We start from the raw sequence: 15,934 nt of genomic DNA, 5'->3' as shown, positions 1-15,934 counted from the left end.
TTCCTGCTCTTGTCTTAAATTATTATACAGTAATGTTAACCCTTTTTTTTCTATACTCTGAGTCCTAATTCTTTCAATAAGCTTATTCGGAACTGAGAAACATCCCTCATTTTTACGAATTGTTAGGTCTACAGCACTTTTCAATCTAATATAGTCAAACCAAACTTTCTTATGTAAGTGAAATTCCCCTTTTAATTCTTCCCAACTTTTCATTTCCCCCCCCCTGATTATATCGCTGATACAGTTTATACCTGCTACCCTAAGGTTCTTTAACTCTCCTAACTTATATATTTCCCCTAAATATCTATTTTTCCAAATAAGTGCAAAATTAAAAATACCTTTTACCTTCAAAATCTTTTTAATTTCCTTCCATGATCTAACTAAATCTTTAACCATTACCCAATGCTTCCATCTATCCTCCTCCAAATAACCTGCTTCCAAAATTTGAAATATGTCACTACCCTCTTCCCCCAATTCCCTAATCAGAAAATTAAAAAAATCATGATTCTTAGAGCCAAATAACCATATCCCTTGTGAAGCTACAAAATATTTATATAAATCAGGAACTCCCAACCCTCCCTTATCTTTTAACTCACATAACCCTTCCAATTTCATTCTTACATGTTTCCTCCCCCAAATTAATGCATTAAATACCCCCCTTAATCTCTTAAAATAATTATTTTCCACCCATATTGGCGCTGCACTAAATAAATACAACAACTTGGGTAAAATAATACTTTTAATTAACGTGATCCTGTCTGCGTTAGATAACCATAGTTTTCCCCATATATTGATCTTATCCTCAATTGCCTTCACCACTACTTTCGTATTCAAGAGGTTAAACTGTTCAATCTCCCTCGATATCTGGATCCCCAAATATTTAAAACTCTCACCCTTCCCTAGGGACCGCAGAGGGGCATATGATCTAATCCTTTCTTCATCTAACACCATCAGCACGGATTTCTTCCAATTAATGGCTAAGCCCGAGTAGGACCCCATTTCCTCTACTAACTTCATCACTTTAGGTACACTGATCTCTGGATATTTTAGAAAAAATAATAAATCATCCGCGTACAGGGATATCCTATCCCCCCCACCCCTCGCCCCAAAGCCAACCATATCGGGATCTTCTCTAACTAATATAGCTAGTGGTTCTATTGCCAGGGCGAAAAGTAGGGGGGAGAGAGGACATCCCTGCCGGGTACCCCTACTCAGACAAAAAGAGGCAGACTTCTCTCCATTCACCAACACCACCGCCTTTGCATCTTCATACAGAACCTGTATCATACGGATAATTTTTTCCCCAAACCCATATCTCCCCAGCACACCCCAGAGGAATTCTCACTCCACCCTGTCAAAGGCCTTAGTGGCATCCAATGACAGGATGGAGTGGTCCCCCCCCCCCCTAGCAATCTGCACATTCTCAAAGACTCTCCGAATATTGTTTCTCGCCATTCTCCCTGCCACAAAACCACATTGATCGGGGTGAACTAGTTCCCCCACCACCTTTCCCACCCTAATGGCCAGAGCCTTTGCCAAAATTTTTGCATCGCTGTTTATGAGTGATATTGGTCTATACGATTCACATTCAAGGGGGTCCTTATCTGGTTTCTGTAACAGGACTATTGTTGCTTCTCTCATCGATACGGGCAATTTACCTCTTTCTAAGGCTTCATTAATAATTTTATGCAGTCCCTCTATCATAATCTCCCTATATTCTCTATATATTTCATATGGAATTCCATCCCCTCCCGGTGTTGAATTCCCTTTTATACTATCCAGGGCTCTATTTAGTTCTTCTACCGTAATTGGATGATCCAGCGCTTCTCTCAGTTCCTCACTGATTCTAGGGAACGGTATTTTGTCCAGGTACCCAGCAAGATCTCCCTTTTCTCTTTTATACTCCGAGGTGTACAATTTCTTATAATAACTTCCGAATTCCTCTCCTATCTGTTCCTGTGTATTGACTATAACTCCATTCCCCCCTCTCACTGCAGATATTCTTTTTTTTTCCCTTTGGTTCTGCACTATGGCCATAAGTTTTTTATTCGGCTTTCCAGAATTCTTAAACCTATCTTCACCAAAAAACTCTATTTGATTCTGTGCCTTATCTAATAAATAATTCTCCAACTCGTCCTGGCTTTTTTTTAAAGTGTGCTCACTCTCCTGTGTTTTTTCCCTTATGTGTATTTCTTCCGCCCTCTTCACTCTCCCCTTTAACTCCTCTTCTTTCTGTCTAAACCCTTTTTTTAATTTATTAATTATCCCAAAAAATTTCCCTCTTATAATAGCTTTAAATGTGTCCCAAACTATATAGCCAGGAGCAGTGCCCCAATTAAGTACCCATAATTCTTTAAATTCTTCTTTTAACTTATCTTTATCATGTATTAATTTCAGCCAATGTGCATTTATACGAATCGGTGTATTTATACTAACCCTGGTACTACCTAACTCCACTACCACTGGTGAGTGATCAGAAAAACATCTTTTTAAGTAATCTATTCTACCCACTTTTTGCGCCATTGTTTCATTACCCATCACCAAATCTATTCGGGATAAAGTTTTAGCAGTTTTATTCCAACAAGAGAATTCTTTTTTCATAGGATTTTTTTCCCTCCATAAATCCCGCCAGGCAAACTCCCCAATCAACTTTGCCAAACGGGATCCACTTATACCCCTAACCGGCTCAACCATCCTGGATCTATCCAGTTTTTCATCTAACGTGGTGTTAAAATCTCCCATTATCAAAATAGGACATTTATTCTTTCCTGTGGCATATTCAAACAGCTTCTCCAGGATGGTTGACCTGAAAGGAGGGGGGATGTAAATAAATGCTAGGATACAAATACAACTTTCAATTTTACAGTGTAAAAAAACGTAACACCCTTCTTTATCAATCTTTTTATCTATCAGTTCCCAATCCATACTACGATGGATTAGTACCGACACCCCCCTAGCATAATTAGAATACACGGAGTGATAGTAGTGGGACCACCATCTCTTAGTAAGCACCTTAACGGTATTACTGAGCAAGTGCGTTTCGAGGAAGCATACAACTGCAGGTAACATTTTTCTAATATAATTTGATATTGCTAACCGTTTTACTTTATCTGACAGGCCCCTGACATTCCAACATACTATTCTATACACCATTTATTCCGTGTAGGAGAAAAAAAAAGAAAACACCAAAGAAAAACACAGAACAGAAGAAACAACAACAGAAACCCATCTTTAACAATTATATCCTCCTCCCCCCCACCGGATTCCCCTCTTGGCAACTCGACTTCCCCACCCCCCCCTCCCAATCCTACCCTCCCCCCCCCCCCCCACCTCCCCCCCCCCCCATCCCCCCCCCCAGGTGACTCCAAGAATCCCCTTAGAGCCTCTAACTTGAGACTAATTTTTTCCGCTGACCTCTGATCTGACCCTTATTACTAGAGTTCTCTCACAACCCCTTAGTTTCAATCCAAACTATTGCCTCCTCTGGTGTATTGAAAAACCAGCTCCTCTCTTCATGTATTATTCTTAGCCTTGCCGGGAATAAGAGAGCATATTTGATCTTCTTCTCCTGTAATTTTTTCTTTACTTGAAAATAACTCATTCTCTTCTTCTGGGTCTCTATTGCATAGTCTGGGTATATATATATTTTTGCATTATTATACAAAATACCTCCCTCCTCCCTTCCCTTTCTTAGGATAACATCTCTATCCCCATAACATAAAATCTTTGCAATAAGAGAACGAGGTCTATTCCCAGGGGGCGGGGGCTTGGCCGGGACCCTGTGAGCCCTTTCTATGCAGAAATGTTGAGATAATTTTTCCTTCCCAATTATTTCATTCAGCCATCTCTGGAGGAAAACTTCTGGATTTTTTCCCTCTACCCCCTCAGGGAGACCAATGATCCTGATATTACTCCTCCTTACCCTGTCTTCCATATCAATGACTTTTGATTTCAAACTCTTATTTTCCACTCTCAACTCTTCTACATCTTCTTTCACCTTTTTCATCTCATCTTCTAATCCACTAATCCTCTGTTCTGCCTCTCCAAATCTATCTCTTATCTTGTCTAATTCATTCCTGACTATAGACACTTCCATACCAATAGACCCTACTTGAGTGGATAGCTCAGAGATTGAATTATCACATTTTTTTATCGCTGATAATATTTCTGTTAACCATCCCGGCTGAGTTTCACTAGGTGGCTCCCCATCTCTTGTCCCCTCATTATTCCCTTTACCTCCTCCCCCAATCTTTCCCTTGTTTACTCCTGGGGATCCAAACAGTTTTTCCATTTTAAGGGAGGCCCTATTATCCTTACTCTCCTTAACTGGGCTCAGTGATTTTTTATTGGACTTTTTCTTGGTATCCATTACAAAAAAAAAAAAAAAAAAAAAAAAAAAAGGACTAGGCGATAATCTCACACACCGTCTGCCGCATGCACCTTCACACTATAATTCATCACATAAGTACCGAGGTGCACTGCAACTAACCGCTAGCCGACAGACAAACGTATAGGCTTCTTTCCCCCCAAACAAATGGCCAAAGCCAAACTGATATCTCAAGACCCCTATTTCACAGGTTATCCAGAGTCCCAACAATGTCCGTTTTTTCTCTTGAATATCAGTCTTATATTTAGAGTGTAAAACCGGCTGGTGTTATTTACTGCTCACTAATTGGGGAGTTGGAAAGAGACTTGTCACCAGTCTATTGCAGACACTGCCACACTATAAATCAATCCATAAGTACCCTGATGCTCTATAATACGTTGGTAGCCACCAGGAAGAGATAAAACACCGTCTCTGTTAAGCCGATAGCTCCTCTCACGAGCATATAGGCTTCTTTCCTCCTGGGGGGAAAAGAAAGTAGCCGCCGTCTTATTGAAATCTCTGGACCCCTCTCTCACAGGGTATTCAAAGTCACAATAATGCCTCCCTTTTCTCATGCATAACAGTCACGCATCAGAGCAATTCCCGGCATTAACTCCATATAGTTCTTGTGGATCCAAAAAAGGGGGGGGGGGGGGGGGGGACTGGGAACAGTTAATAGCCACCTGGCACCTAAACAAAGAAGCCTATATACACAGCCCCCTGCCCCTCTCACCGGCAGGGGCTTCCAATTTTAACCAGTGCCGTATTTTGATGGCTAGTAGCAATCTTCGGTACCCAACTCTCACTTGGTACCCTGGGACACTTTCCCTCTAATCCCAGATACCCCCCCCCTCCGGCGGCTGAGTCCTCGCACACACTGAGTATGTTTCCGGAGGTTACCTTGTTCCTCCTGGCCTGCTATTCCCCTGTCGCCACTCACACTGGCTTCCTCCGTTCTCACCGGCTTCTCAGGGCTCCGGACCCCCGCCTATCCAGATGGCAGGTTCCCGCTGCTTGCGCCGAGACCCGGCCACGTATCTCCTTGAGTCACCTCAGCCCGCCTCTCTCACTGGCGTTCTGGCCCCGCCGCGCTTCTCCACCTGGTCCGGACCACGTGATCCCCGCTCCCGTCAGGCGCCTCTCTCACTGGCGTCCCGCGGCACCACTTCGCCTCGCGGCTCCGCCTCTGTCGGGCCTCCAGCCGCAGCACCCTCGCATCCACCAGCAGACGCGCGGATCACCTCCCCTAGCAGACCGCTTCCACAAGCTCCATCAGACTTCCCTCGCCTCGTCAGCCGCTTATCGCCGGCAGTCCCGCATCGAAAATCCTCCAGAGGAGAGCCAGCACAGGATCACCACCGGGTCAGATCATGCTCAGAGGTCAGCGGACGGTGCGTGCCTTAGCTCCGCCCCATGCTCCGTTCCAACCAACAAATTTATACCTTAGTGGAGGAAGAGTCAAAGGAGTGGGTTAGTCCTCATAAGGTGCATGTGGCAAAAGTGTACCCTGGTACCAGCTGAGGAAGGATCCAGTTTAAAGCATCCTATGGATGGGCTGTTAAAGGTGGCTTTAAAAAGATCATACTCCACCGCCTTGGCCCAGAATTCTGTTGCCATCTCATCTTTGGAAGTGTCTAGGGCACTTAGAAGATGGCTAAGATGCAGGAGGACTTAGCGTCCGGTGTCAAAAGGGATGACATTCTAGAATCCTTTAAACATATAAATATGGCAATCGACTATATCTGCGATTGCCAGAGGAAAAATTCTTCATTTAATTTGAATTTCAGCATTGGAGGAGGTCCCTCCAGAAGACCGGGAAAAGGTTGTATATTCCCCAGTATTTTTGGTTCCAAAACCTTCCAGAAAGTAGAGGTTGATAATCGACTTAAGACTTCTAAAATTTATCATTAAGAAGATTCCGAATGGAAAAATAAGTCAGTAAGAGGGGAGTTTATGGCATCAGTGGATCTCCATAATTCCACATTTTTATTCTACTAGATCACAGGAAATTCTTGAGGAGAGTGTTGCAGATAGAGCGAGTGCACCAGCATCTCCACTTCAAAGTCCTAGCTTTCAGAATCAGCACCTCATCCATAGTGGTGATGTACTCAATAGCGGTAGTTCTAAGGTTACGAGAAATGAAAGTGATCCCATACCCAGATGATTGGCTCATTATAACTGTCTCCCAGAACCTCCTTCGCACTCAAGTCCAGAAAATCTTGAGTTTCTTAAAACTAGGATGGGTGGTGAACACACAAAAATCAGACCGTGTCCCCTCCACAAGACTGTCAGGTTGGAACACGTGCAGCGGTTTTCGTGTTTGCTTAAATAAATCACTAAATTGCAGCATGACGTGAGTGCAGGGACTGCTTTTCTTCACTTGACTTTGAGCACCCCGGTCCGGTTATAGTGGATTGTTAGTATATACAAAAATACTATACAAGAGCTACCTGAAACGTTCACCAAAGAACGACAGTCTTTAGTTACGGTTGTTACCACAATTGCTTACTCCAGCTGATTCCAGCAAATGAATGATTAGCAAACTAATGTGGAATTACGACAAACTATTAAAGCTTATTTTAGGTTCAGCTCAAAAAATGCAATCCACACATGATTTTTCAATCATTGCTTGCATTTACATGAAACATTTATAGTTTAAATTCGAACGATAGAATGATTTTTTACACCATAATCCGCCTGTGTAATAGGGCCCTTAATTTACGAGTGAGGCGACCAACAAGCCCTATGAAAGGATAAGTAACAAGAGCTTTCAAATATATGTTTCTCCTAGAAGAGTTGATCCACAATCACCTTCGGTTCTTGAAATTCTAGAATTTCTACAAGATTGATATGACTGAGCCTTTAGACCAAATTCCATTATGGTACAAATAGTGACAATGTCGGTACTTCTTAAGAGCAATTGGCTTCAGATTCAGGAAATCAAGGACTTGATTAATACCTGAGCAATATTAAGATTGAAGCCGACTGTGATCAAACTAGTCGAGCCTTGGGATCTAAACCGTTTCAACCAGAAATAGATTTTAAGTTGGCCTCTCATTAAAGGCGGCATTGCTTCTGGCAGTTACCTCAGCGGAGAGGGTAGAGGAACTTCAGGCTCTCAGGTCTAAAGATCCTTATGTGACTTTTTTGGCAGATAAAGTTATTCTCTGGCTTTTGCCTTCCTTCATTCCCATGCATCATTACAAATGTTAACCAGAACAACATACTACTAAGATTTATGCCTGAAGGGCTGAAGCAGCAGGCAATGTCACTCACCGCCCCCACGGCTCCTGGCACTACTGTTATGCACACCGTGAACATATTTCACCGCCCGGAAATCTGGCCCTGGACTTGAGAAGAAGGCACTGTCACTCACCGTTTCCACTGCCCCCTGCAGGATTGATATAGACTTTGAGAACATCTTTCTCCGCTCAGGGATCTGGCCACGGGCTGGAGTAGAAGGCGCCATCACCATTACAGCCAGACAGTGTCCCAATCCCCCCACTGATACCACCACCCCTGCCTTCGTTCCCAAAACCCTTTAGCTATCACTCGCCGCCTCCACAGCTACAGTATAGACTGTCTTCTTCCCCCTCCGTCACAATACTACCCTCCACACACACACATATTCCCCAACTGCCCCCCAGCCCCTGAACACTCTGTGTGGCCTTACGGAGGTATGTAATGTAATATGCATTAGTAGTGGTTGAGTGCATTCAGATAACCAGATGTGAAGATTTGTGACATAATTATTTCTATACTAGCCAAGATAAAGGCATTACGAGACATGCAGTGTTAGTGTTCACTATGCACATAATATAATTTTCTCACGCCATTTGTATCTAGCTCGTGTTAGGTTGACAAGTAGTGTTGAGTTGATCTGTCAAAAGTGTTCAAGTCGGCAACTGAAAGACTCAGCATTTGATTACCATTGGCTGCAGGGATTGCATGCCGCCCTAGAACTGCCAGGAAAACATGGACATGACCGTGGCAGCCCTAGGCCAGCATGCAATCTCTGCAGCCACTAACCCTAACCCTCTTAGCATTATGGTTGGAGTTTTTGTCCTCCTTCAATGGTAGAATGCTCTTGCAGGAGCAATTTATTGAAGTAGATGCTCTGGGTTTATTCACGGATGCTGCAAGATCTATTGGCTTTGATGCTTTCTGGAATGGGCACTGGTGTGCTAGCCCATGGCATCGTTCTCACATAAAGGGAGGTTTAAGGGAGGGATTGTATTGCTTGACCGATTTCCCAAAAAAAAAAAACTCACATGAAGATCAGATTCTGTGGTTAAACTGTTAAGGCAATTTGGGAGAAATTTATTAAAGTGTTTGAGTCTATTGTTAGTTTTTTTTTTTGTTCGTTCTAATTATGAACCAGAATTCGACGGCCGGATATTTTTTAGATGCAACTTTATTTTAAAATCTGCCCGTTTTGAGCATTCACCAAAAAATCCACATTATCCGGGATCGGCACCCAATTTGTGTGGCTTTTCAAAAAGTTGCTCAAACTGGTGCAACCCTATGTCTTGTCAGTACCAGGTGAATTAATTTAAACAATTTTTTGTGAATAAGCCAGGATAAGAGATAACAAGGGGGTCCGACCTCTAAATCCCCCCCCCCCCCCCCCCCCGGCTTCTGTAATATGAATAGAGCCGACCTCAGTACCCCCCACCGATCTCTGTGTCGAACCCCTGGTTTTTCTATTATAAACAGAGCCACGGGTATGGCACGTGACCCGCTGTTGTGTTCATTCCTATGGAGTGACAGAAAAAGCCGAGTATGCAGAAGAGTGCTGTACTCAGCTCTTTCCATCGGTAACATAGGAATAAAAAGTCGCGGGTCAAGTGTCGTACCCGTGGCTCTGTTTATAATACAAAAGCCAGGAGTCTGATACAGTGATCGGCAGAGGTCTGTATCCCCTATACTGTGGATAGGGGAAAAGTAAATTTTTCCTGGAAAACGTCTTTAAAGGGAACCTATTACAGTAACTGTAACAAGCTACCTCAGTATCCTTCAGTTTTCGTATACTCATCCTGTGAGAGAAAGTGATTCAAGTATTCAAAGTTTTAAAAGGATCTTGCCAGGCCAACTGTCCAGCTGCAACTATTGCACCTTGTGTACAATGAAACTGTATAATCATTGTACTACACCTTTAAGAAAGTAAAGTAAAACTGTTATCCAATTTAAGTGCTCTGGACACATTTAACGTGCATGTTTTGGAATCGAGTGGAGGCATATACCACTCTGTGACAAGCGCCACAGCAATAGCGCAACACCTGCCCTTGTAAGTAACAACTACCACCCCAGGGTTAACACACAGTTACTGGAAAAGGTGCTAGGGGGTCAGTGCTGCAAAGATGGGCTGAGCAGTAAGAGCTGGGTGTTGGCACAATTAGCTACTGATAGCCTATCCTGTGTTTTATCCTGGAAACCCTCTTTATTGTCATATCCTTTCCTGCATTGCCAAAAATAGTAGTTTGACAAATGCAACACTAACTAAAATATGATATGCATTGTGTCTTCAGAGTGAAAAGGATGACGCACAATTACAGATGGTAGGGGGAGACGTGGACCTTCCTGAAGATCTTGCTAAGATGGTACAAGAAGATGAAGAGGAAGAAGAAGAACAGGGTTCTCTACTATCTATGCTACCAGAATTCGATATTGATGCAATAAAGACACGAGCCCAAGGGACATTTACTGAGGTTAAGAGAGTAGCTGAAGAGAAGTGTTGTGTCATGTGACACATAGTATTATCCCTAATGTGGACATTCATGGGCAGCAGAATAAAATATTTCTCTTAACCATATTTACAGGAATTATATTTCTAATATTAAGAGCTAACAAATGTTATATAAATGTCATGTTATCCTAGTGCCCTCCAGCAATGTGGTATGCTGATCTGTAATTTACTGTTATTGAAGATGTCATTTACAAAGCTACCACATGAGGGTGCATCTGATCTGTGCTATACAGATGTGCAGGAGATTCCCCTCACTATTATTTATTGTAGAAGTTCCAGCTAGTTCCTTTAACCCCCTTCCCCTTTGTAACTTCTCACATTCAAAGAGTCCTGTTATATTTTTCCATATAACGAGCCATATGAGGGCTTATTTTTTTGCATTACCAATAGTTCTTTTTTTTAAAGACATCCTTCATTTTATCATAAAATGTACTACAAAACAAAAATTGGGGAAAAATGCAATTTTGAACTATTAAGGGATTTTACAGCAAATTTACAGTACTTGCAAAGTGAGTACTTCGCTAGGTTCTGTGGTCAACTTGTCAGCCAATTGCCTTTCAAGTCTCTGCCACTCCTCATGCCTGGAAAAGCTGTATCCAGTACTGGGAAACTTCTCCCAGTTTTCGAGGACTGGATCCAGCTTTTCCAGGCACCCGGAGGGGCATGGACTTCAAAGGCAGCAAACTGACAAGCCAACCGAAGCACTTTGCTAGTACTGTAAATTTGCTCATAAAACTGATCTGTTATCTTAAAGCTGGGTTCACACTACGTATATTTCAGGCAGTATTTGGTCCTCTTGTCAGGTCCTCATAGCAACCAAAACCAGGAGTGGATTGAAAACACAGAAAGGATCTGTTCACACAATGGTGAAATTGAGTGGATGGCTGCCATATAACGGTAAATAACGGCCATTATTTCAATATAACAGCCGTTGTTTTAAAATAACAGCAAATATTTGCCATTAAATGGCGGCCGACCACTCAATTTCATCATTATGTAAACAGATCCTTTCTGTGTTTTCAATCCACTCCTGGTTTTGGTTGCAAAACAGCCTCAAACATACAGCCTCAAATATACGTAGTGTGAACCCAGCTTATTCTGTAAGTCAGTATAATTACAGTGATAGTCAGTTTATACACTTTTTTGTTATTACATTAAAAACCAAAACTTTTTAGAAAAAGAAAACATGGTTTTAAATCACCATATTACGACTTCTATAACCTCGTCAATTTTTCATTTATGGAGAATGACTATGATGGTCTATTTTATGCCCTATGAAGGTTTCTTTTTTTTTTTGTTTTGAGTTGACTGAACCAAAGTTCCCGAATCGAGACTCGTTACAAACTTTTGAAAAAAATTGGTTAATTACGGAATCCAATTTTTTTGCAAAGTTTACGCGAAGTTCATTTAAAATGGCCACACACTATATATGTTGGAGCAAGTCAGCTCTTGTAAAGTAAACACATACATGTACACTAGCTAGAGACACAAAGGTAGAAGCAAAGAGGCAGGGTTAGAGAGGGTTATAGAAGATTGATTAGGTATTCAAGACAGATAGAGAATAGTGTGCTGGTAGTAGTGTAGGCTGCGTGGCGGTACTTGTCCTGTCACTTTGTGTGACAGTTAGAGATGAGCGAACCTGGAGCATGCTCGAGTCGATCCGAACCCGAACTTTCGGCATTTGATTAGCAGTGACTGCTGAACTTGGATAAAGCTCTAAGGCTATGTGGAAATCATGGATATAGTCATTGGCTGTAGTTATTGGATATAGTCATTGGCTAAATCCATGTTTTCCAGACAACCTTAGGGCTTTAGCCAAGTTCAGCAGCCCCAGCTAATCAAATAGCGAACGTTCGAATCGACTCGAACCCGAACCTGGTTCGCTCATCTCTAGTGACAGTACACGTTGTCCACAGCTTTCCTGGGCGAAGTTAAACCAGTGAGTCACCTGTCAGTGGTAATAACATTTTTTTATTATTTTTTATTAAACGCCCTTAATTCCAGTGCGCTAACATTTATGCTGCCAGACATGGTTTTAGAATAGGCCATCTGACATGTGATTCGAGAGTTAAACTCACCCAGTGAAGCTTTGGAGAGAGGTGTATTACTTGAATGCATTGACACCCTTGGTGTAGGTGCGGTGCAGTAGAAGTCAGCTAAGGAGGACAGGAGGCATTATTGTTTAACAGTGTCTTTTCAGGCAAAGCGGTTTACAGTCTGTTATCTGTGGAGTACTTTCACAATGCAAAGAACAAGATGGAAGTAGCTTCAAAATGGCCACTGCCAAGAGATGGGTCACTTAAGATGGTTCAATAAGTGCAGACTTCCCTCCTAAATAAAATGCATATATCTCCTATGCAATAAAACAATAGCACATTCACAGATATAGGGCAATAGGCATAAATAATCACAATAAAGATAAACATATCTTAAAAAGTAGAATGGACTTCTGCCCAATGGCAAACACTCTTAACCCCTTAAGGACAGAGCCTGAAATTACCTTAAAGACCGGGACAATTGTCACTTTTGCGTGCTCGTTTTTTCCTCCTCGTCTTCTAAGACCCATAACACTTTTTTTTTTCCACCTACGGGGCCATGTGAGGTCTTTCAATCTGCTGTAAAATTAATGAAGGTACCCCCAAAATATAACTTATGGGGTGCATTTGGGTCAAAAAAAGGCGATTCCGCAAATTTTGGGGGGTTTCATGTTTACGTAATGCACTTTACGGTAAAACTGACATTTTTTCTTTATTCTATAGGTCAGTCTGAACACAGCAATATGGTAGGTTTTCTAACAGCAATAGGTTTTCTAACATTTTACTATTTTTATTAGCAGTAAAACCTTTTTTTTTGCAGACCTATTGATCACTTTTTATTAATATTTTTATACATAAAATCTAATTTAAGAAAAGCAATCTCTGCGTTTTTTTCACCACTTTTTGTTCACGCCGTTCCCAATGCGGGAACAATATTGTTTTATTTTAATAGATCAGGCAATTACACACGCTACGGTATATATGTTAATTAGCTTTATTATTTTTATGTGTTTTAGGTATAAAATGGGAAGGGGGTGATTTTCACTTTTATTGGGGGAGGGGCTTTGGGACATTTTTTAAAACTTTTATTTATTTTTACACTTTTATAGTCTCCTTAGGGGACTTTTACATACATACATTTGATTACAACACTGATAACTGCTATGCCATAGGGCAGGGCAGGGGTTTTCTCCCACTGGGGGCTGGCCTGACCTGCCTCCAGTGCTTCAACCCCGGCCACTGCCTGTGAATAAAACGGCGCCGTACCCAAGAACCGGGCCACTGCTCAAAAACGGAACGCGGCAGCGGCTTCCCCGTGCAGGCACTGATTTATCCATAAGCAAAACTTAAAACAAATGTACTGATGCTACATCCGCTTTAACAAGCTGCTGATGTAGGCACAAGATATAGGCTCGGCCTCTGGCCCCTAAGACTTCCGGGCACATGCAGTTGGGCACCTTAGGATGTAGAGGTGGGTTCCTGGAGAAGGAATGTTACTATGGGAGAAGGTGAAATGGTTTAGGCCATCAAGCCAGACTCCCTGGCTTGTAGGAGTAGCTGGAAAAGTTGCCTTTTCCTCTTTTAAGGTAACTCAAATGTCTAGTTTTGCCCATCGCTCTAGCTTCTTGGTTCTCCTTGCAAAATGGACAAAAGGAGAATTTTAGTTTCTGAAAAGGACATTAAGGATCCTCTTATTGTCAAAGGCTTTTTCCAGAATCTGGTAAAGCTCCAGTCCAAAGACATACTCACCTTTAGCTTTGCTTTAGACGCTGCCTTCCTTGACCAGAGCTTGTGCTGAAGAGTAATGCGGTGTTGGATAATACGGCTGATCTAGCTACCAACTTTACAGATTCAGCTGAAGCATCAAACAGGAAGCCCATAGCATGTTAAAGAAGCAGAAGGGAGGTCAAAATTTCTGCACAGGAAGTTCCTTCCCTGGTGTGACTTTTTTTTTTTATGAAGTCCAACAATTCTGACATTCCACTAGTTACAAGCAACCCCGCAAGCTGAACTCCATGAGGTTCAGCAATCGATTCAATTTACGCACTTAAAGGAGAAGTCCGGCAAAATTTTTATTAAAGTATTGTATTGCCCCCCAAAAGTTATAAAAATAACCAATATACACTTATTATGGGAAATGCTTATAAAGTGCTTTTTCCCTGCACTTACTACTGCATCAAGGCTTCACTTCCTGGATAACATAGTGATGTCACGACTCCCAGAGCTGTGCGGGCTGTGGCTGCTGGAGAGGATGATGGCAGGGGGATGCTCAGTGTCCCTCCAGTGCCCTGTGTCCCTCTGCCATCATCCTCTCCAGCAGCCACAGCCCGCACAGCTCTGGGAGTCGGGTTGTGACATCACCATGTTATCTAGGAAGTGACATCACAATGTTATCCAAGAAGTGACATCACCATGTTATCCAAGAAGTGACATCACCATGTTATCCAGGAAGTGACATCACCATGTTATCCAGGAAGTGAAGCCTTGATGCAGTAGTAAATGCAGGGAAAAAATCACTTTATAAGCATTTCCCATAATAAGTGTATATTGGTGATTTGTATAACTTTTGGGGGGCAATACAATACTTTAATAAAAATTTTCGCCGGACTTCTCCTATAAAACAATATTACAGTGCTGTATAGATTTTAAACTCTTGACACATATGCATATGAAACCTTCAAAGGAGGCAGTTGTACTCACATTTGAAGTTTTTAACAATCGTTTTTGTCTTTTTATTGTAGTCCAAACATTGTATGAATGTAGGCTCAAATGTTGATGAAAAACATCTGAGTACTCACACTGCTCTATTGCAGATGTTTCAAAGGACAAGTTGCCTTCCTCATGCGCACAGAGGCAGAGGACTGGGGTGAGATATATACACCTGTGTAATCAGAAATAAAGCCATGTCCCAAGATTTCCTCAGAAGGATTTCTGCTTTGTGATCCATCAGATCCTTCAGCTGAAATGAGTCTTTAAATGGGGAGGGTAGTCTTCTAGGTAACCCTGGTGGCCTGAATATCTATCTTCGGAATCTCCTCCCATACTTTAACTTTTTTTTTTCTATAAAAGGGAACCAAAAACCCTTTTTTTCCTGGTTCCCAAACTAGCAAACATTTTGTCCAGAACTGTTTTGGTTCCTTCTAGTTCCTAAATATCTATGGCAGTTCTTACCGCCTGTAAGAGCTCTTCCATAAAATACACAGAAAAGTATTACTTTTATGCCTTGATTACCAACCGATAATCGTTTGTTGTAACAGGTCATGCAAAGATCAGCCGGCATGCACTAGGTTGGCTGATCACTGTGTTTCAACAAATCCTATCAACACGGTAACAATATCGATGGTCTGCTGCCCACTGCTCCATCCAATAGGAGTGGCGGGCGCAGACTGTCACTCTTTGCAATGGGCCACCGGCACGATCTAAAGATCCCGCCCTGCTCGCTGTCTGTGTGTGAAATAGCAGAGGCAGCGAGTGGGAAACAAAGAGGAAGCGGGCGCCGACCTGTCATATATGCACACACTTCCTCATCGTTCTCCGCTCCCTACCTGTGCTATTACACACACAGACAGCGAGCAGGGGGAAACCTTAGATCATCCATGGGGCTTGTGGAAGAGAACCTATAGATCGCTATGTGTAATACGAACCTTAGGCATACACCCTATGGATAAGAAAATTAATGCCAAGGCTTAATGAAAAAACAATAAAACAAAGTTCAGGCCACATAGAGCACTAGGCCCCATGTAGCCCGTCTCTTGCCCAGCCTCACAGGAGAAGCAAGGGAAGAGA

The 15,934-nt window shown here is 42.3% G+C and overlaps 1 protein-coding gene across 1 annotated transcript in view; it reads left to right on the top strand.

Annotated features, from left to right (window-relative positions):
* The window catches only part of LOC138796612 (complexin-4-like), a 29,690-nt gene extending 19,135 nt beyond the window's left edge, over nt 1–10,555 (top strand). Inside the window, exon 3 of the mRNA XM_069976222.1 lies at nt 9,895–10,555. Coding sequence (XP_069832323.1) covers nt 9,895–10,113 — 219 coding nt within the window. The 3' untranslated portion in view covers nt 10,114–10,555. The remainder of the gene's footprint in view (nt 1–9,894) is intronic.
* The last annotated feature ends 5,379 nt before the right edge of the window (nt 10,556–15,934 follow it).

Source organism: Dendropsophus ebraccatus, chromosome 7, assembly GCF_027789765.1.
Source record: "Dendropsophus ebraccatus isolate aDenEbr1 chromosome 7, aDenEbr1.pat, whole genome shotgun sequence".
Classification (NCBI taxonomy): domain Eukaryota; kingdom Metazoa; phylum Chordata; class Amphibia; order Anura; family Hylidae; genus Dendropsophus; species Dendropsophus ebraccatus.
This window is presented reverse-complemented; position numbering and strand designations above follow the sequence as displayed.